The following is a 21,189-nucleotide window of genomic DNA, read 5'->3' on the forward strand; positions in this document are numbered from 1 at the left end:
TGACTGGTTAATCCTTACAGACTACTGGGAAAGTACAGAGCTGGCTGCCAGATGCCCTAACCTCATCTATAGGAGAGGGAGATGATCACATATATCCTGTATCTCTGCTGAACATTGGACTGCAACTGCCCTGCACTCCAGCCTCATGCCGTGTAGACACCCTGCTTGTAAATGAAAGGTTAAGAGTCATCCTGTCTTGTGACCTTGTGCTCTCCTCACCTCTAGGACCCGCAGAAGAACCGCGTGTACCAGTGGCGAGAGGTGGAGTTAAATGTGGGCCTCACCCAGCTCTCCTTCCCCCTCACCTCCGAGCCCATCCAAGGCACCTACAACGTGGTGGTGCAGAAGGAGTCGGGGACCAATCTCGAACACCCCTTTACTGTGGAGGAATATGGTAAGGAAGGGTCCCACTCGTGCTGGGGCTGGGGGTGTTGGAAGCAGGAGCAACAGTCTGGGATTCATCCATTCCAGGCACAAAAATCCAGTTCAGGATTGTCTGGGGTGTAGCTGAGTGAAAAGTGATCTGAGGAATGGGCCAGGAAAACGCCTGGATGCTTTAAGGGATCAGGATCCAAGCCCCCATCCAGTGGTGTGTAGCTTTCTCCTAAGCACTTGAACTGTCAGGGTCACTGTTCACTGTAAGCCTGGGAGTGAATACAAAGGCCTATCCTTGGGCCTACTGGATTTGGGCTGTGATTCCAGCCTCAGTACAATGCAGCTTTATTTTTGTGTAGGGTCTTTCCTACCAGTTGTGTGCAGTATATGGTACGGATGCAGAACAAACTACGTGAATGCTGCATTTCAGTGGCACAGTTTGCTCCCCCTGTGCTCTGCCAAAGAAACTGGCTTAACTCACTTCTCCTTTCTCCCCTTCTCCCACTCTGGTCTTCACACCTTTGTCCTTGCGGCCCCTGGCACCCAGAACATCTTCAAACGTTCAAAATAAATAAATAAAGACACTTTGGCTGGAGACCAAGCCTGGAAAACATCAGCCCCAAAGGACAAACATTCAGAAAGTTCATGAGGAAAGGAAAATGAGGCCAGCAGGGGTGGTAGATTCTCAAAGAACTTTAATTATAGTGGTTGCCACTAATCACCCAAGGGGAGAGAAATTACAGCTCTGTCTAGTCTAGGGAAACGTACCACTCCAGCCTCCATCCCGACCACTTGTGAACTGTCCCACAGAAGTGCTCCAGCCACTTACAAGCATTCCAAGAGCTTGCTCTCAGCAAGCCTAAGAACCAGCTCATTCTGAACGGGTTAGTAACAGTGGCTCCACTAGTCCTCTTGCTGCTGTCCGACAGGGCACTCTGAAACTTCCCAGAATCCACTGCTTCTGGGGTCTGTGCTGGGAACTGCGGGATGGGTACCACAGGGTGTCGCAACTGAAGGGCTTTAAAGCAGTGCTCTTGTAGGGCAAACCCGCAGAGCTCCAAACACCTGTTAGCATGGCAGTGGGGCACAGTGACCAGCCTGTGCTGCAGCTGGGCCGATCTCACTGGTTCCAGTGCTCCAGTGTGACCTGGCTATGGATAGACTGTCGCCTCCTTGCTTGGGATGCCTCTGTGTGTGCCACTCCCAGCCATGCTGGCTTTTGCCTGAGCCTTATAGCTACAGCAGCTCTTATTGAGTTTGCTCTCCACTCTCGCCCCCCACCCTTCCCACCCCGCCAGTGTCTCTCTCCCATTATAACCCCCTCATTCAGTTAGTTCAGAACTTCTGAGAAAATTCACTTTGGGGGTGAAACTTGACATTCTAGTGCCCAGCCAGGAGGCGAATGCAGTCTGTGAGCTCAGCCAGCAGGAAACAATATTTGCTTTTATCGTATTATGAAACAGCTTTTATCCGACTCTTTTCATGCAGGGATAAGTTTAAAATGGCTGAACTTTCGGCGCCAGATTCACTGGTGCAGTCTGTCTGCTTTGTACCACTCCAGGGATGCAAAGTAACCAGGCTTATGGCTGCTTTGCTTCCCTGGAGCAGCACAGGAGCCAGAGCACACAGTGAATGTGGCCCTTTACATCTGGTGAGTGACGATGGTGCACTGGGGAGTCGGGCCCTCACTAGGTATCACTTGCGTAGCATAGGTTGGAATAGAGCCTATAAAGCAACGACAGCCCGGAGGTCGGGGTTGGGCAAGGGGAGCAAAGGGGAGAGGAGCAGGGGTTACGGTGTCTTTCTCTTCAGTTCTACAATCCCTGGCCAGATCCTCAGCTGGTGTAAGCTGGCACAGCTGCACTGACGGCCATGGAGCTGTGGTGATTTATAGCAAGCTGAGGATCTGGCACCATGCGTTGGAGGTGGGAGGGGGGAGAGGCTGTGTCTGTCACTCAGTGGGGAAGCGACAGTGATGTATGTGTTCCCACCACTCTGCTCAACTCTGGCCCGTCTCTCCCACTCAGTGCTGCCCAAGTACGAGGTGTCGGTGAAGCTGCCCAAGAAAATCACCATCCAGGACGAGGAGCTGAAAGTGGCCGTCTGTGGTCTGTGAGTCGCGGGGTTTGAGTCACTGTTCTTTGTGCTCGTCCACTGTTGCCTTCCCGCTGCTACTCCAGAAACCAGAGATAGAGAAGGCCCCTGGGGTCACTTTCTCTCCATCCCCAGGGGCCCTAGGCAGGATTGTTCCTACTTTCTAGTCTGCACCCAGCCCAAGCTTTAAACATCCCAAGAAATGGGGCTCCTCACCCTGTCCCAGGAAATGATGCCTCAGCCCCGTACAGCTCCCTCTCAGAATGTTTTTCTCCGTTATTCAACCCAAATTTCCCCTTTCTTAACATCATTCCATCCTTCCTAATCAGACCCCCAAGTGCCTCCTTAAATAATCCCGGCCCCTCTTTGTGATGCCTCCTTCAGACACTTGTAGGCAGAAATTATGCCCCTTCTTAGACATCCCATAACCAGACTCTCCAGATTTAACTCTTCCTTCCCTCCGCATAAATCCATCCCTCCAGCTCCCTGCTCATATTTCTTGCTCTTCTCTGAACTCCCTCCAATTTGTCAATGGCCTTTGGGTAAGAGGTGCCCGGAGCTGAAAACAGTGCTCCAGAGGTGTCGTGTAGCAGTGACGGAAGATGATAATCCCTCTCTATACAGCGTTAGTGCCGGGGCGGCTCTAGATATTTTGCCACCTCAAGCATGGCAGGCAGGCTGTCTTTGGGGGGTTGCCTGCGGGAGGACCCCGGTCCCGCGGATTCGGCGTTCCGCCTGCGGCAGGTCCGCCGAAGCCACGGGACCAGCGGACCCTCCGCAGGCATGCCACTGAAGGCAACCTGCCTGCCGCCCTTGTGCGACCGGCAAACCGCGCCCCCCGCCCCGGCTTGCCACCCCAGGCACGCGCTTGGCGTGCTGGTGCCTGGAGCTGCCCCTGGTTAGTGCGACCCCACCTGGAAGATAATGTTCAGCTCCGGGCCCCACAGCTCTGAGGAGACTGCACCTGGAATATTGTCTACAGGTCTGGGCTCGTCCGTACCAGAAAGGTTTGGCCAAATGGGAGGGAGCTGGGAGAAGGGAAACTCAACTGATTAAGGAGCAGAAGAGCCGGAATATCAGGCAACATTTCCTAATGGGGGCAGGCCTGCTGGGTCATGGAATAATCTCCCTCGGGAAATGTTTGGAGCCCTGTCACTTGAGTCACTGAGAAACAGGACTAGACCAAGCTCCAGAGAATAGACATTAGGAAACCAGAAACAGAGTCCTCAGAGGCAATGGTATAAAGGGCCCCAAAAGGCCTCTTCTGTCTGATTCTGTCTCCCCGTCTAAGCACCATGTGTCTCTTTAACCCCTCTCTGGTTACAGATACACCTATGGGACCCCTGTCCCTGGCCTGTTCAATGTCCGTGTGTGCCGGAGATTCTCCCAGTCCAGGTCACACTGCTATGGAAGAGAGGCCGAGGCTGTGTGTGAGGAATTCACCAGACAGGTGAGTCCAAGGCCCATCCCATAGGCAGGAGGTGACGTCTTGAGGAGGGTGTTGGGATTTTGTGGTTCCCAATGAGTAAGATGCTGGGCAGAATCAAGGGACTTTGATTTGATGCGATTCAATTAGATGTGATTCAACAAGGCTTTATTCAATGTGCACAAAGGGAGAGCCCCTGGTACCAAAAATCAGGCAGAGTCCCTCCAGCTAGGAACCCCTCCCCTTGTTATTTTATAGCACATGGCACTTACATAACAAGTTACATAACACAAACCTCTAACCAATCAGATTTAACCTTTCCATATATGGGGTTGTTTATCACATGCTCATAGTTCTCCAGTCCACATGCTGAGCTCCCCCCAACCGCCCCCCCCCCCCGGCCTTCTCTAGAATGTTCCTAGGCTGGTGAGCCACAGCCTGCTTCCCTATGCATAAGCACCCTGCAAACCACATTTTATCCAAAATGAACACAAGCATACCCTTCAAGGGTGATCTGTGTCTGTCAAAGGGGATTGTTAGACCTCAGCGGAGATTCTGTGTTTTGGGTTGGGCTCTGTCTCACAGGAGGGAGGTATTGGTTAGAAGGAGGTGAGGCCAGGGCTGGGGGATATAAATTATGAAGAAAAACCCCTCGGGTGAAATCCTGGCCTCATTGAAATCAATGGCAAAACTCCCTTTTACATCAGTCAGATCAGGATTCACCCCCAAATGTGCATTTCTTCCCTAGCTCGGAAAGAGAAGACCTTAAGAGGTTTTTGCATCAGTGAACGGGATTGAGATGGGGAGGGGAGCTTAGCAGAGCAGAGGAGAAAGCAAGAGGGAACTGTAGGATCTGGAAGAGAGAACTCAGGAGGAAGAAGAAAGAGAGACAGGGCAAGGAGGAGAGAGAATGGGGTAGAGCAATAAAGAGAGAGAGGGAGAATATGAAGGAGAAGAAAGTAAGAGAGAAAATAGAAGTAGGTTAGACAGAGATAGTTGGAGGAGAAGAAAGAGAGAGAAGGAAAGAGAGAAGGAGGAAGAGGGAGAATGTGCCTGGAGAAAGAGAGAGGATTCCAAGGATGGATAAAAGACGCAATTGGATTTATTACACTGATGGGAAGTTGCAGATCTAGGGGAATCTGATCTGAACGGTTAGGGAATCAGGTGTGTAACCTGGAGAACAGGTGATGAAATCCATCACAGAGAGCAGCATGTTGGATACGTCACTGGGGACCAGAGATGCCTGGATTGGTTTGTTGAGGAAGAAGGGAAGAGAGGGAGTCAGGTTGGATCAAGCGAGTAAGAGGATGGGATTAAGGCAAATCAAGCAGCAGGCAAATGTCTCAGGTGCTGAGGCATCTGTTCCTGTTGCACACGGACCTGAATTGTACAGGGGTTTCCATGGTAATTTCCTCTTTGGTCTCTGGCTCAGGCGGATGTTCGAGGCTGCGTCTCCAATGTGGTGAAGACTAAAATATTCCAGCTCAAGCGAAAGGGTTATGAGATGAAAATTGAGGTGCAAGGCAAGCTCACGGAAGAGGGTACAGGTATGCATCATGCTGCCCTGGTGGAGCTGTGGGGCTGCACTGCAATAGCAGGGGGTGTTGCAGACCAGCACTGAAGGGCACTGGCAGAGATGGACAATGTGGGGGGCAGGATTGGAGCATGTGGAGGTGCTTCAGGTCAGTGCATTAGTTCAAGCCCCTCTTTGCTGTGTTTTCTTGCAGGGGTAGAGTTAACTGGGACAGGCTTCAGTGAGATCACAGCCATCATGAGCAAAATCAGCTTCAAGCATGTGGACTCTCATTACATACCAGGGATCCCTTTCTCTGGGCAGGTAGGGAACCTCTGAGAGCCTGGGAAATTGCCTGACATGAGTGTGCTTGGCTGTGGAGAATGAGAACTTGCAAATGGAAAAGGGAAAACGTGGGAGGATCACAGGAGCCATCTCCCTCTGCCTCTACACATGCTGCGGTATCCTTGCCATTGGTGGGAATTGCAGCACCTTCCTCTGACCCCCTGGTGCTGTCAGAGACAGGATACAGAGGAGAAGGTCCATTGGTGTGAGCCGGCACAATCCTTCCCATGTTCCCAATCACACACACTGTGAGAACGTGCCACCTCCTCAGGTGGTTCAGACTCACCCAGCACGTTCATACAAACCTGGCCCTTGGTCGGCTCTGTAAGAAACACCCTCTGGAACTGCCTCAGGGGAATAACATGGGCAAAGGGCCATTAGGACTGTGGGGATTGCTTTCCCTGCCTCGTATAAGCAACGGAGATTGGATTTGTTCCTTTAGGTGAAGCTGGTGGATGGGACCGATGCTCCAATCGCCAATGAAACAATCCGGATTTCCATAGGGGGAAACAAATATGAAGCCAACTACACAACGAATGAAGAGGGCCGAGTCTGGTTTTCCATAGACACTGTCAACTTCACAGACACCTCCATTCAAATCAATGTGAGTGGCTGAATCCAGGGAGCTAGGGGATCTGAGATGTCACAGGCTGAGCTTCAGGAGAGATGTCCGTGGGTTTATCGATCTCTCCGCCCATCGGGAGATAAAACAAAGAGTTTGCTGGCTGGGAATTTCAGTCTCCTCCTCTCTGTCTTGTTCTCTCTCTGTCTGCCCCTTGCTCTCTGTGTCTTGCACACACTCTGTCATTCTCCCTCTGGTTCTCTCTCTCTCTCCACACAAGCATGGAAAATAGAGATCAATGCACTGTGCACTGAAAAATCTGCCAAGAAAATGTTTTTAGAATTACCCACTTTTTCCTTCTGAAATGCTAGTAGACTTGTTACTCACTTTTTGATCTGATGTAAAAACATTCTTCTTTCTCAGGCAAACTATAAATCTGAACTGAACTGTTACGACGCATACTGGGTCACCCCTGAGTATGGTAATGCCTTTCACACAGCAACACGCTTTTACTCCCTGAGTAAGAGCTTTCTCAAAATCGAGCCTGTGTCTCACACTTTAAGCTGCAGCTCCAATGAGATGGTCCGGGTGCACTACATCCTGAAGCCAGAGGCCTTGGGGGAGCAGAAGGAAATCATCTTTTACTATGTGGTAAGCCCAGACCTAGTGACCTCTACCTCTGTACACATGACACAGCACTGGAGGCCAGACACCCATATATGTCCCAGGCCACCAAACTGCCCCTAGGCCAGGTTCACTTGACCTTGACAAAAGCCAGTGAAGGAAATGCAGAACTGGCCAGCCAGTGGATGGTTTCTGCAGGGAGAGAGAATTTCTGACTTGGTCGAGGTCCCAGTAAACTCCAGTCTGGGTCTGGGACTCTGTTTGGCTCTGTGGGATTTTCTGTTACTTCCCCACAGGAAGGCATCGGTATAGACACCCCCCACCCCCAGTATTCCCCCATAAGCATCCCCCACCTCCCACCAGGACCCCTGTAACAGGAGGGTTTCTTCTTCCTGGCAGGTGATGGCCAAGGGAGGCATCGTGAGGGCAGGCACCGAGGTGCATCCCGTGGGGGATGGAGAACGTGAGTTATGTGAATAACTGATTTCCCTGTTCGCTGGCTGAACCAGAAACCTCAAAAAACAATTGTTTGGGGGCGACTGAACCATTTCACTTTTGAGCTGCTTTAATCTTTTTTAAATAGAATTGAAGGGAAATTGTAAATGAGGAGTTGTTTTGAATGGAAAAACAGAACCTTTCATTTAGGAAATGTCAAAACAAAACCTTCTGCTTTGTTGCTGATTTTTTTTCTGACAAAAACCATTTGGTGAATTTCACACAAATCTGTGAAATATTTTGGTTGATGTGAGTCTGCGTTTTTCAACAACAACAAAAATCTGAAAAATTTCAGCCCTTTCTGATTGTGAGCTCTCCCCACCCCTTTCTCTGTCTGTCCTGGGAGGCTGAGTGCTGTGTCTGAAGGAGGTGCCGAGAACAGCACCCTTCTCTCCTCTTTGCTTTCTCTCTTTCCTTCTTTTCTCACTAGTCGTGGTCTCTCTCTCCCTTTGATATAACACTCTTACCCTTGGATAGCGAATTTTTCAGGGTGGCTGATATTGCAGCTATAATAAGGGAGCCTAGGGAAATGTGTGGCCCTGGAGCTGATACTCTAAAGCTTAGTTGCCCCCTCTCTGTGTTTGCCAGTTATCCAGGTATTTGAGCTGAGGCTCCACGTGGATCCTGATATCGCCCCCTTGGCCCGGGTACTCGTATACACCACTTTACCCAGCGGGGAAGTTATCGCCAATTCCAAAGATTTCAAGATTGAAAACTGCTTTGCCAATAAGGTGAGCATCCTGTTTCTATAACTCGCATTCACCCATAGACAATGGCCCATCTGTGGAACCTGGAACGGCAAATTTCAAGGAAGACTCAGGAAATGTTTAGTGGCTCCATGAGCCCGTCGGGCACTGACCATGGATCAGCAATTGAATATGAAAGATGAATGCGCATCAGGAGTAATTTGCATAGGCAAAATTATGGAGAGTGGAAGCAGAACTGGCGTATGGGGGCACTGCTGGTCATGTTTGAATTGCAGTGGCCAGGACTGAGGGGCATTGGCAGAGCTGTGTGGGGAGCCCAGCACTGGGATGGCAGGGGGCTGCAGGGCAGGACTGAGGGGCATTGGCAGAGCTGAATGAGGCGGTTCCAGGACTGGGCTGGGCTGCAGGGCAGTGTGTGAAGGTATCTGGAGAAGTAGCTCCTCTAACTCCTTTCCTGGGGTTGCAGGTCGACTTGAATTTCTCACCGGCCGATGGCCTCCCCGCCTCCAAGACTCACCTCCAGGTTGGAGCCTCCCCAGGCTCCCTGTGTGCCGTCCGTGCTGTGGACAAGAGCGTCCTCCTCATGAAGCCTGAAGCTGAGCTCTCTCCCAGCTCTGTAAGTGCCAGCCTGGCCCGGTGATCAACAGACACAAGAGCTGGTCTTGTCTGGAAAGTGCTGAGAATCACTCGTGTGAGCTAGGGCAGAGCAATCTGTCTGTTATTGTAGGGTCCCTCATCAGCACAGGGACTGCGCCCACTGCTTGATCTATGTAGGGCCCTCATGAAAACTATTGCTGCACCCAGTGGTTTATAGTTCTGGGGACCCTTGCGAGGACACAACCACACATACTGATTTATTACTGGAGGGCCACTGGTGAGCACTGGTCAGCACATACTCGATTATTATGGAAAAGTCAGTGCTGAGCCCTGGAGTCAGCCTGTTACTGTAGGGTTTGTTATTGTAGGGTCACTGGGATTGCACGTATGGGTGTGTTAGTTTAAAGTTGTGATCACTAGGGTGGCACACGCTGGTTTATTAATATTGGGCCTGTGGTTACTGACATCGAGACCTGTCATACCCACAGGTGTATGATTTGCTCCCCGTGAAGGAGATCAGGGGTTATAATTACCGGGAGCACCATTTGGAGGAAGAAGACAATAACCCTTGTGTGAAACTCGACATCATCATTTTTAATGGATTCATCTATGGACCCATTTCTCCTGACGGTGAAGGGGACGCCTACAATGTTCTCAAGGTGAGCGCCACGTCTCCCTTTAGAGTGTGAAATCACTGTTAGTTCAGAAGATTTCCTCACTGGATGCTGTCTGAGCTGGATGCTTGTTAGCCAGCACATTCAAAGTAATAACTAAAGTAGGGCCAGAAAACCCCAGATGGGAACACCGTAGGTTTGGGAACTGAATGCCTCATTCCCCATCATTAATTTAAACATGACAAGGAGACGTCCTAACAGCTGGGGCAAAGAAATAGAGCCCAGAAATGGGCAACTCAGCCTCTGCAGCCATTTTGTCAAAGAGATCCTGTCCCACACGCTCTCTATCCTGTCTACATAGCACACGCACACACATGCACACATGTGCGGAGTGTTGCTCTGAGCCAGCACCCAGGGTAATTACCCAGCCCCAGCCGGTGAGGGTTTGGTGTCCTGCGGGATCTCAAGTTTGTTCCCAGTGGGACTCGCTCCCAAATCACCCAAACACCTGACAAGGACTGTTAGGTGTCTCAGCAGAGAGGCAGGGGATGGACTGGGCCAGAGAGCCTGAACTCCCTCCAGGGCAGGGCAAGCCGGCAGGGGCTGAGTGCATGGCAGAAACTTGCACTGCTCATGCCTCTGAACCTGCTCTGAGGACACACTCCAGCTGCTGGTCCGGTGCCTTTCACTGACATAGACCTCGCCCTTGGCTTCCCGCCAGCCACACTGGCATTGACTTCTCAGGCCTTAGTATCTGCTCTTGCAATGACCCATCCCTGCTCTGTGATAAGTCCGTCACATCCCGATCCAGTCCACACGGCACGTTTATCTCCCGACGTATGGTTTACTTTACCACATGGCTGTCTGGATTATCTTTTTACAGGAGATGGGTTTAAAAGTCTTCACCAGCACCAAGGTCCATAAACCCAGACTCTGCATGGAGAGAATGTACAGTGTATCTGGACGATATGTACCTGTGGCGGCTGGTATTGGTGGTAAAAGAGACTGCTTTGTTTTACCCCGCTTATACCCCCGTTAGGTGCATTTCCTGCTCCCCTCCCTTTCACCCTCTCCTCTGCATGGAAACTAGACCAATTGGACCAGACTCTGTTCTCAGCTGTGCTGGCTGAAATTCACTAACGTCAGTCCTGAAATAGGAATCTGGTCCATTTCCACCTGCTTGCTCACCTACCTGCTTGCTCCACCTGCTTGCTAACCTTCCACCAGCTAAGGAAATATGCACTGTTGTAACTACACTGATGCAGTGGCACCTTGCACCCCCTAATGTGGATTTGCTGCACTGGCACAAAATGGCTGCTAAATCTTGCTGATTTTGGTTGCAGCTCTCTCAGCCTGGGACAGGACAATTTCCACTTCCAGGTTTTCACCTTCCAGCAAGTGCTAGAGAAAAAGCTAAGCAGAAAGAGAGCCAGGTTCAATGGGGAGGGAGTGTGAACCCAGGGGGAGAGTTTAGGATTGGGAATCAGGAAATCTGTACTCCATTCTCAGGTCTCCCATCAACTTGAACTTGGATGAATCATTTCACTTCTTTGTGCCTTAATATTCCTATCTATAAAAGGGAACTAATTATACTTAGTTTTGTGAAGAGCTCTGAGATTGGATGGCTAAATATTAGTGTTAATTATGCTCTCAATTACACTAGTGGAAATGAAGAGTAACCAGATCAAATTACTGACCTTCTAATCCAATGTCCCCATTCCTACTATAGAACATCAGACTACTGATCTATATATGGCAGTCTCCTGCCTCCTGACCATATTGGATCAGCACTGTCGTCTTTTTAGTGCAGGATCCCTCTTCAGACAGTGACCAATGGTGGCTGCTTCAGAGTAAGGTGGAAAACCTTGGTAATACCCCTCACTGTGCAGTACTGTGGGGCAAATTTCTTCCTGGCCTACGGCATATCAACTTGTATCCTGACATACGATGACTGATATCCCTGATCATGTGAATCTTGGCTGGTGTCACTAGTGTTGCTGCTACTCTTAGTCATATACAAACACAATTTTTTCCCCTGTGAACCTGACTCAGCTACTGCATCTATAATGTCTTGGGGCAGTGAGTTCCACAGGCTAATTCCATATTGAAGTGGATATAGGCAGGGCTCTAGGGGTTGCTTCAACGCAGTCATTACTTCTGGGCTTCCCATGCACTCTGGGATTGGAGGTGGAGGAATAAATATGTCCATCCATCCATCCCACCCCTGTAAGGAGTGCAGAAGTCTTTAGAAAGCAAACAGTTTGAGATCACAATAGAGCAATAGAGATGTTTTTTCAATGGCTTTGAAAAAGGTTCTAAAAAGATGATGACTCTGGGAGTGGCATGCGGAAGAGAATGACTGATTGCAAGCAGGGACAGGTCTAAGTTTGGGTCTGAACATGGCTGAAGTTTGTGAGGAAGGGTTATTAGATCTTGGGTTTAGGATCAGGCCTATCACTAACTGGAAACAAAGTGCCATGGTTTAGAATAATGTCTAACATATTATATCCTCTCTCCCTTTGCCACACCCTGCACCCCTAATGTCTAAAGAAGTGCCTCCAGCTCGAATGATGTATTCACCCCAGTTTGATTACTTCATCGATAATTTGTATCACATCATTGATCATGGCCCAGTGGAGACCGTCCGGAAGTATTTCCCTGAGACGTGGATTTGGGACTTAGTTCCAGTGAAGTAAGTGATGATTGTGGGATGTGAGTGTGGTTAACCTTGGTTACACAGACACTCAGAAGAAGTTGCTCAGATACCCATGAGATGTGCTTATATCCTTCTGTGATAGTACCTTTTGTAGATAGCCTAGAGAGAGACAAGCATGAGGGATGGATAGGCAGGTAGAGGAAAGGCAGGAAGTAACTAGTTCTACTAATACACCACATCCACTCCTCCTCCTCACAGTAACTGGGAGACAATTAATTGTGTGGATCACAATGAACAGTCCCCTGTTAAGTGTGTGTGTGTGTGTGTGTCAGAGGGAGATGTAATTTCTTTTTGGTCCCAGCTCTGGTGCAGAAGTTGCTATTAGCTATGCATTTCATACTTTTCTATAGCTGTGCATCTGAGGGATTTTCTATTGTTCACCATGGAACCCCATCCCCAGTCTTCTTACTTGGATGATTCTTCTGCAGAGCTGGATGTAGGATGGGATGGGAGGAATGCTCTGTGGTGAGCCTAAAATAGCCAACCAGCATGCACACCCCCAGTGCTCCTAAGGGACCCTGCAGTTACAAAACGGGGGGGGGGTGTTAATTCAGGATGCTGTGAAGGACACAGTTGTTTCCCCCAAAGCTAGGAAAGCTCCCCCCATCTCCTTGTTCTTGTTTTGTCACTAGGTCTGTCGGAAGTGCTGATTTGGCCGTGACCATCCCCGACACCATCACAGAATGGAAAGCCAACGCGTTCTGCACTTCAAGTGACACTGGCTTTGGCCTGTCCCCGACCGTGTCCCTCAGAGCCTTCCAGCCCTTCTTCGTGGAGCTCACCCTGCCCTACTCCATGGTGCGCGGCGAGGCCTTCACACTAAAGGCCACTGTCTTCAACTACCTGACACACTGCATCAGGGTAAGAGACACTCACAGCTTTGCTCAGCAGGGGCCAGGGAGGAGACCACATGGGCCAGTTGCAACATGGCTTCCCATCCAGGGGAGGCAGCTGATTGGCCCCTAGGAAAGTGTCTTATTACAGTGGAAAGAAATGGGTGATGGAAAGGAGGAATCTGATTGGCTCCTAGATGTGTGTTACCATATGGGTACAGAGTGGGCATTAGGAAAGAAAGAATCTGTTTGGCTGACAAAGGTTTGCGAGCTGCAGATATACCTGAGACCAACTTCCTGTGTGACTGAAGGCACCTGGCCTTCGACCTCTGTGCCTATCTCATGACCCCATAGCAAGCAAGGTACCTGGGGTGACCAAACACTGTGCATCACCCCTTACTCTAGTGCAGTGGTTCCCAAACTTTAACAACCTGTGAACCCTTTACACTAAAAATATCAAGTCTCACGAACACCCTCCTAAAAGTGAATATTTCCAGGGATTTCCTCCTTTACCTGAATTTAAATGATAAAAGCAGTGATCTTGGAAATATAAAATTTGTTTTTATGACATGCTTATTACACACTATTTATTATTAATCATTACAGTATTATGACATTATGAAAATGGCAACACCCTTCCAATATCTCACTTTCGTAGCTTGTGTTACTTTGAATAAGGCTATTATAAGACAAGGCTCCTATGTTTCATCAAGGAGTATCAGATGTGACACAGCATGAAGGTATTTAAGAAGCCAACTCAAATTGTTCCTCTTACAGAAACATTCAGGTCTTGAGCAGTCCAGGCAAACAAAACGCACATTACAACAAAGCTTAAACTTGTTTTTAAAATTGTTATGAAGAACAATACTAGCTGCCCATTTAATTTTAAAAACAGCAAAAAATATCCACCTCCCTTTCCATTTCTTATAAGGAGTCTTGAAGTTTAAATCTCCTCAGTGTGATAGAGATGTTTGCTTTGATCTGCTTAGCTCTTGGCAGTACAGGAGCTCCGGGCTGCTGGCCCCGTGCTGCCCGAGGTCTCTAGGGATAGCTCTGTCCGCCATTAGGGAATTTTTTCCTGAGAACCCCCTGTAACATTTCATGAACCCCCAGGGGTTCACGAACCCCAGTTTGGGAACCACTGCTCTAGTGGAGACTCCAGGCTTCCTGGAATGGACACATGTGCTTGGCCTTTGGCCTCATGCCGCACAACACTCCCAGTTGCACTATAGCCACTGGGAAACTCGCTGGCCTGTTGCATCTATGGAAACAGCACTGATTCTTTAGCCCCACTAGCCTGCAGTATATTCCTGCTCCAGCACAAGGGACTGGAGGGGACTCAGGAAGGGGGTCCCTGCAAAGTTATGGTGACTTTTCTCTCAGCTTTTATTTAAATGGGTTTCATTCTAGATAAAGTGCAGCGGGAACAAGCTTTACAGTGTTAAGGGCACCCAAGGCCCTCTCATCTGCTTCCCCATCCCTTTCCTTCCCTTCACTACACTCACTGATGGTCCCCAATTCTGTTCTCTCTCAGCTACTCCCAGATAGCCCTCCACTCCCCACGGCCAGCACTTCACCTCCTCCCCTAACAGGACACCAGAGGGCTCTCAGACTCACACCAAGGTGGTAAATTTGGGGTCACCACTTTGTCTTTATTCCCACAACTGGTCCCAAGTCCCTCAGGCCCTGCAATCATGTGTTTCTTCAGAGCCATGCACCCAACTCTCGGCCCCTCCTCAGTCTCCTGCACCTCCCCAAACCACAGTACCTCTCAGGTTTCCCCACCTCAATCCCTGCCCCACCAAATCCCTGTGGCCCCCAAAATCCCTGCCCCCTCTCCCCCCCTGCATTGTCTCATCTCCATTTACCCCCGAACCTTTTGAACCGCTCTCTCTCCCTGCCTGATGGCACCTCTCTGTACAATTGACAGGTCAACATCTCACTGGCTTCATCTGATGACTTCTGGGCTACCCCTGTGGAGAAGGAAGAAGAATCTTATTGTCTCTGTGTGAACGGATGGAAAACAGTGTCTTGGGCTGTAACCCCAAAATCTCTGGGTAAGGGACCTGGCCACTCCAGAATCTCAGGATCAGGGACCAATGGATGACTCCAAAACCTCTGTGTGAGGGACCAAGTGGCTCCAAAATTTCTGGATCAGATACTGGATGGCTCCATCCTCTCTGGAAGGGACTGATCTGCTGTGAAAGGAGGAAGGCTGGCCTTGTGGCAGAGGCACTGGACTGGACTCAGGAGACCTGGACTCAGTGTCCAGCTCTTGGGCAAGTCAGTGTCCCTGTGCCTCAGTTTCCCCATCTGGCTACTGTGATGGGGGCCATATAAATACCTGGACTGACAGGCTGGTTGGGTCTGAAATTTCTGGAAAAGGAAGATGATGGCTCTGACACCACGCAGGGGTCTGGGCAGCAGAATTGAAGACCTGCCCCTGCACTCTCCTCCTCTCCATCTTGCCCAGCCCCATTCGATGTAGCCATTGGAGCCGAGGGGTTGGAACTAAGGCTGCTGCAGAGCTGTGCTAAAGTGCTAACCTATATGTGACTTGCGTTTTGCCCTCTTTAGAGAGGTTTCCATATAATCAAAGCAGAACACCATGCAAATGACATTGGCACTCCTGTAGCTGCAGTGCCTGGCAGAACACTTATCCTTCTTTGTTTCAGGTAATGTGAATTTCTCAGTGAGCGCTGAAGCCCTGAAGACAGATCTGCCCTGTGGGAACGAGGTAGTGGAGACCCCGGACAAAGGGCGGAAGGACACGGTGATCAAACAACTGTTAGTGGAGGTAGGTGGGCTGTTTAGTCCCTGTGGTATAGAGAAGCCATGATAACTTACTGCTGCGTAGTGACAATTGATATAATGCTGCAGGTCTTCTTGGTTTTATAGGGAAGCCATAATGACTTAATATGATCTCAGCAATAACACGTTCTCTAATGCTGTAAAGGGAAGCAGCGATAAGTTACTATATTAGCCAGTATAAGCTGTAATACTGCATAACTTCTTACAGAAGAATACTGGTATCTTGTTACACCATGTGATTGAAATAATAAACAAAGGTGATAAGTTTGTCACAGCCATGTCTTTTGGGACAGAAACCAAAGGAGAGTCCAAAGAAGAGCAACAAAAATGATAAGAGGTTTAGAATACCTGACGTATGAGGAAAGGTTGAAAGAATTGTGCATGTTTAGTCTAGAGATGAGATGGCTGAGGGGAGAACAAGATAACAGTCTTCAGATATGTGCTATAAAGGGAATGGTGATCAGTTGTTCTCCACGTCCACCAAGGGTAAAACAAGAAGTAATTGGCTTAGATTGCAGTAAGAGAGATTTAGGTCTGATACCAAGAATAACTTTCTAACTGTAAAGGTAGGTAAACACTGGCCCAGGTTACCTGGGAAGGCTGCAGATTCCCCACGATTGCAGGTTTAAGAACAGTTTGGACAAACACCTGTCCAGGATAGTCTAGGTGTACTTGGCTCTGCCATGTTCTGAGCGGGATGGATTAGATGGCTTCTCAAGGTCCCTTCTAGCCCTACATTTCTATGATTCTGTCATGTTACTGTAAATGTATTTTGGCTTTTGCTTTTAAGATCTCCTATGTGCCAAGTGAAATTTGAATTATAACTTGACTCCTTTTTCAACATATAGGGGCCCAAAGAACTGTGAAACTTTTCACAAAAAAATTAAAAATAAATTATTTCTAAACCTCTTCAGCTGAAGAATATTCACTTTGCTTCCATCACATAAGTGGAAATGTCCAACTTCATCTTGGGCTGATCTGACAGTTCTGGAAACACAGAGATTATTTTTCTCAAAATTATGAAGGAGGTGAAAATTGGGTTTAAAATAATAGGAGTCTAATGGTAACTTTATGCGATGTAGGGGGTGTACTGGTCTTGCCCTGTTCTTTTAAAGTACTGACTAGTGCACCACTGCCCTCTACCTGATGGAATCAGAAATGCTCATCTGTGTGTGCTAGGCTAGCAAAGAGTTAGAGCTGATTGGAAAACAGGATTTTTTCCCCAGTGAATTTTCCACCAGAAGAAAGAATCTTTAAAACATCTTTGATCACTGCATTTGGATTTCCTATGAAATGTTCAAAATTAAACTCAACAGCAGATTTGTCACTGAGATTAATTTTGAAAAGACATTTTGAAACAAAACAAAAAATGTTCATATTAACCTCAAATGTTTTTTTTGGGGGGGTCAACTTTTAGATTCTCCCCCCTCCCCTCTTCCATACACACACACTTTTTAAAACTTTTTACTTTGTCCAACTGAAGAAAGAGAGGGAAAGGTTTTTTAAAAGTGTGAGAAAGTGAGGGAAAGCCCCTTTTCACGCTTGGCTACTGGTTTCCACCTGGCAAAGTTGGAAAACAGTTATAAAAAGGGGGGGAAACCGACTATTGTCAGCATAAAAATTTGCGGGGGAGGGGTGTGTTCCAAAAACAAAAATTGATTTGACTAAACCCTCTTTTTTCACAACGTTTAGTTCCTGAGTTTTAGTCAGAATTGTTCTGGTCATTTCAATAAATAACAGGGATTCTTCCTTAGGTCAAGCCATGGGGGTCTGGGCTTTTGGCACAGGAGGAGCTGAGTTCTAGCCCTACTGTAGCCCTACAGGACTAATTGGCCACAGTGTGTAATGGTGAATTTCTAGGTGGCCCTGCAGTCATTACAATATGTCATTTCAGGGCACTGAGCGCTTTGGGCCTGACCCAGCAAAGCTTGCTTCAGTTCAGGCACATGCGTTGTCCCATTGACCTCAAACAGGCTTAAAGTTAAACACCTGGCAGGATCGAGCCCCTACATCACTTCATTAGCATCACAGCATATTATCAGCACCAGCACATGGTGTAAAGCTGGAAGTTCTCTCTGCGTAACAAGGAAAGTCCAGGTTTTACAGTGTGTTACCAGCAACTAATCACCCATGGTAGAGCACTGCAATATCCTCCCCTTGGGAGTGAGGAGGCAATAACTTGTTAGTAGCCAATTTCCAACCATAATCTGCTGGCTTCATCAGAATTATTATTACATGAGAATTTGCAAGTCTCCCTCTTTCTCTGATTCATGCTCTGCTCTTTCTTTCTTTCTTTCTTTCCCCCAGCATTTTCCCTTCTCCCCATCTCTCCCCATCACCCCTGGCCAGATGTTTCTGCCACCAAGTGCTCAGTGTCTCTGCAGGTTCTCACCTTTCTCATTTTCCTTCCCCTTCCCTTTTCCTCCCCAACCCGAAGCCTGAAGGGCTTGAGAAGGAAACGACCTACAATTTCCTGCTCTGTGCAGCTGGTAAGAGCCCCACCCCTCCTGACCTGCCTCTGCAAAGGGAAGGTTGGAAACCCCGGGTGTCCGAGGGGAAGAGCTAACTAGAAGCAGTAATATGGAAATGAGAAGGTGGGACACCTCCAGCTGGATAACGAGGAAATGTTTCCTAACACTGAAGGTCTGGAATGGCCCCCAAGGGAAGGGCTGGAAGCCTAGGTCTTAGGGAACGATCCTGGCCCGGTGCTGGGGGGATGGGCTAGATGGGATTGAATGGGGCTTTCCCCTTCTCTCACTCTCTGATTCCATGGAGTGAAATTACAAAGGGGAAGGTGCCAGAGAAAGAGCTGGAGACTGCAGTTCCCTTGTCTCACCAGGTGGTGGCACCTCGCTCCATGTGGAGGGCTGGGGTGGGGGGCGAGGGGGATCCGAGCCTGAGAGGGGAGTTGGGGATGGGTGGGGGGTTCACTATAAAGCTATGGAGGAATGGAGCTGCTAAAGGCAGGGAGCCCCTGTGCAATGCCAGGGGAAAGACAGCCATAGGAGCAGTGTCCTAGCTCCTGTGCTGGGGCCTGGTCACTGTTACACAGGGGGGATTTTACTACAATCCCATCTATGTCACTTTTCCCCAGGAAAGACAGCGCCGCAGCCAATGTCCCTGAAGCTCCCAGAGAACGTGGTGCAGGGATCGGCCAGAGCCTATTTCTCAGTGCTGGGTAAGTGAGGCAGTCCAAAGAGCCCGGCTGTGCCTTCCCCGTGCCTGACGTTAGTGGTCTTTCCACCCGTTCCACTCCTCACCCCGTTGTGCACCCATCACAGCCCCTCCATTTATCCCCCAGCTGCCTACGGCTGTAGTCACTAGCTAGCACTTCACCTCTTTTTTTCTCTCCTTCCCAACACCTCTGCCTCTGGGCCCACGTCTCTGGCTATTCGTCCACCCTAGTGCTCCCATCTGCCCTTCCAGCAACACGCCCTTCACTTTGCCTTTCATGTGTCCCTTCTCTCTCAGAGCGTATTTCGCTGTCTCCTCCTTTCTCTGTGTTGTGTGTGTCTCTCTCTTTCCCTCCTATTGCCTGTGATCTCACAAGCCTGTTATGGATGTCTCACACTAGCATCCTTGCTCTGCGGTGCACTCTGACTCCGCGGGCCGGCTCTGTGCGACACTGACTCCCTGTGTCTCCATCCCCAGGCGATATCCTGGGCACAGCCATGCAGAACCTGCAGCAGCTTCTCCAGATGCCCTTCGGCTGCGGGGAGCAGAACATGGTCCTGTTTGCCCCCAACATCTACGTCCTGGATTATCTGAATAAGACAAGGCAGCTGAGCGAGGAGACCAAATCCAAAGCCATCGGATACTTAGTCAGTGGTGAGGAGGGACGGGGCTTTTGTTTCTCCACTTGCTCCCTTCCAAGGTTGTGCTGGGAGGTTTTTGGGTCTGCCTTGCTCAGATAATGCTCCCACTGGGAAGGATGGACGGACTGAGGGGACCACCTGTCTCTTGGGGGGGAGGGGAACACACTTGTACCTTTCAGCCCTTTCATCCCATTGCTCTCCAGTGTGTGAGCCCAGTGGTAATTCACTCTTGCCCCAGCCAACCAGATTCGGCTCCCCAGATGGCCTATATTGGCCTTTCCTAGCCACCAGCGTATTGGCAGCACCATCACAACTGACCCTCATCATTTACCTTTGAACCAGGGCCTCTGACACCCCCTCCCCCCAACCCCGCACCAGAGGTCAGGGGTTCCCTTTGCCAGGAGTTACTCTGAGTAGTTACTCCATTAATGGTTGGTTACAATAGATCGCTTCCCAACAGGGGGTGCCATAGCATGGTAGCATGCTTAGATCTAGGGTGACATCTAGGAACATAGAGAACTCTACTCTCTGGAAGTGCTCAATGGGAGAAGATGGGTCCATGTGGACATAGCCTAGGTGCAGCACCGCACTGGGTGCATTTCTGCTGATGACATGCAAGGCGGAGAAGAAGAGCTGGGTTGGTTCTGCAGGCCTGGCAGTAGTAAATGGAGCAAAAGCTGGGTTTAAGCCTTGTTGTCACTAGAGGAGATTTTATTTGTAACACAATTAGCCAACTTAGAATCATAGACTATCAGGGTTGGAAGGGACCTCAGGAGGTCATCTAGTCCCACCCCCTGCTCAAAGCAGGACCCACAGGTGCCCCCCCACCCTGCCCCCGGCCCGGCCCCGACTCAGCCCCCTCCCTGCCCCTATTGGACTCCTCCCCAAATCCCCGCCCCTGCCCTGCCTGTTCCCCAAGCACACTGCATTCCTCCTCCTCGGTGAGGAGCACCCACCAATTTTTCCCTGTGAGTGCTCCAGCCCCGGAGCACCCATGGAGTCAGGGCCTATGGCAGGACCAATCCCCAACTAAATCAGCCCAGACAGGGCATTGTCAAGCCAGGCCTCAAAAACTTCTAAGGAAGGACTTGTAGTTTTAATACATGTTTGCTGATTAAGGTAAACTCTAGGCTCCTTGCTAAGGTTAACTCAACCAGCTAACATGTGTGAAACTACAAGTGCCTTGTCTGTGTTAGGATTGAAACACGTGTTAGCTAGCAATGTTGGTAATGCTCCTTTATTCCTAATGTGGCCATGACCTTTGCCAGTAAAGCCAGTAGCCATGACTCTGAACACACCTGGGGCAGAGCCGCTGAGTTACAAGAGGCCCTTTCCACGTCATCATTTTTCAGAAAAGCCCCAGTTTGGGTCACACCTTTGATTATTCCTCATTCTCCATTTCTGCTCCACCCTGTTTTTAATGAGGGTTAGCAATCTTTCAGAGACAGCCTTCCCATTTATTTATTTTAGGTGCTGCAAAGGGATCCTTGAACCTGGTATGGGTGGCTAGTAGATGCACATCATAACCCTGTTGCTTGTACCTTCTTTTAACGCCTAACAGAAGACCAAGGCCGCTCTGCTGAGACACTGAGGCTGTTTTTAGGAATGGGAGGCTTGCCTAGCTTGCGTACTCTACATCGGACCTGCTTCTGCATCTAAGGC

General features: G+C 49.4%; 1 protein-coding gene across 2 annotated transcripts in view; it reads left to right on the forward strand.

Moving 5' to 3' along the window:
- LOC123355543 (alpha-2-macroglobulin-like) overlaps window positions 1-21,189 on the forward strand; it is a 216,388-nt gene that overhangs the window by 13,588 nt on the left and 181,611 nt on the right. For both annotated transcript variants that reach the window (XM_044998143.1, XM_044998149.1), the window contains exons 6-24: window positions 226-394; window positions 2,403-2,487; window positions 3,796-3,919; window positions 5,328-5,442; window positions 5,623-5,732; window positions 6,196-6,357; window positions 6,739-6,966; window positions 7,339-7,402; window positions 8,023-8,165; window positions 8,608-8,757; window positions 9,227-9,397; window positions 10,236-10,347; window positions 11,903-12,044; window positions 12,701-12,929; window positions 14,832-14,958; window positions 15,577-15,698; window positions 18,150-18,201; window positions 18,807-18,890; window positions 19,364-19,540. In XM_044998143.1, the coding sequence (XP_044854078.1) occupies window positions 226-394; window positions 2,403-2,487; window positions 3,796-3,919; window positions 5,328-5,442; window positions 5,623-5,732; window positions 6,196-6,357; window positions 6,739-6,966; window positions 7,339-7,402; window positions 8,023-8,165; window positions 8,608-8,757; window positions 9,227-9,397; window positions 10,236-10,347; window positions 11,903-12,044; window positions 12,701-12,929; window positions 14,832-14,958; window positions 15,577-15,698; window positions 18,150-18,201; window positions 18,807-18,890; window positions 19,364-19,540 (2,566 nt within the window). The remainder of the gene's footprint in view (window positions 1-225; window positions 395-2,402; window positions 2,488-3,795; window positions 3,920-5,327; window positions 5,443-5,622; window positions 5,733-6,195; window positions 6,358-6,738; window positions 6,967-7,338; window positions 7,403-8,022; window positions 8,166-8,607; window positions 8,758-9,226; window positions 9,398-10,235; window positions 10,348-11,902; window positions 12,045-12,700; window positions 12,930-14,831; window positions 14,959-15,576; window positions 15,699-18,149; window positions 18,202-18,806; window positions 18,891-19,363; window positions 19,541-21,189) is intronic.

This window comes from Mauremys mutica, chromosome 1 (genome assembly GCF_020497125.1).
Source record: "Mauremys mutica isolate MM-2020 ecotype Southern chromosome 1, ASM2049712v1, whole genome shotgun sequence".
NCBI classification, from domain to species: Eukaryota; Metazoa; Chordata; order Testudines; family Geoemydidae; genus Mauremys; species Mauremys mutica.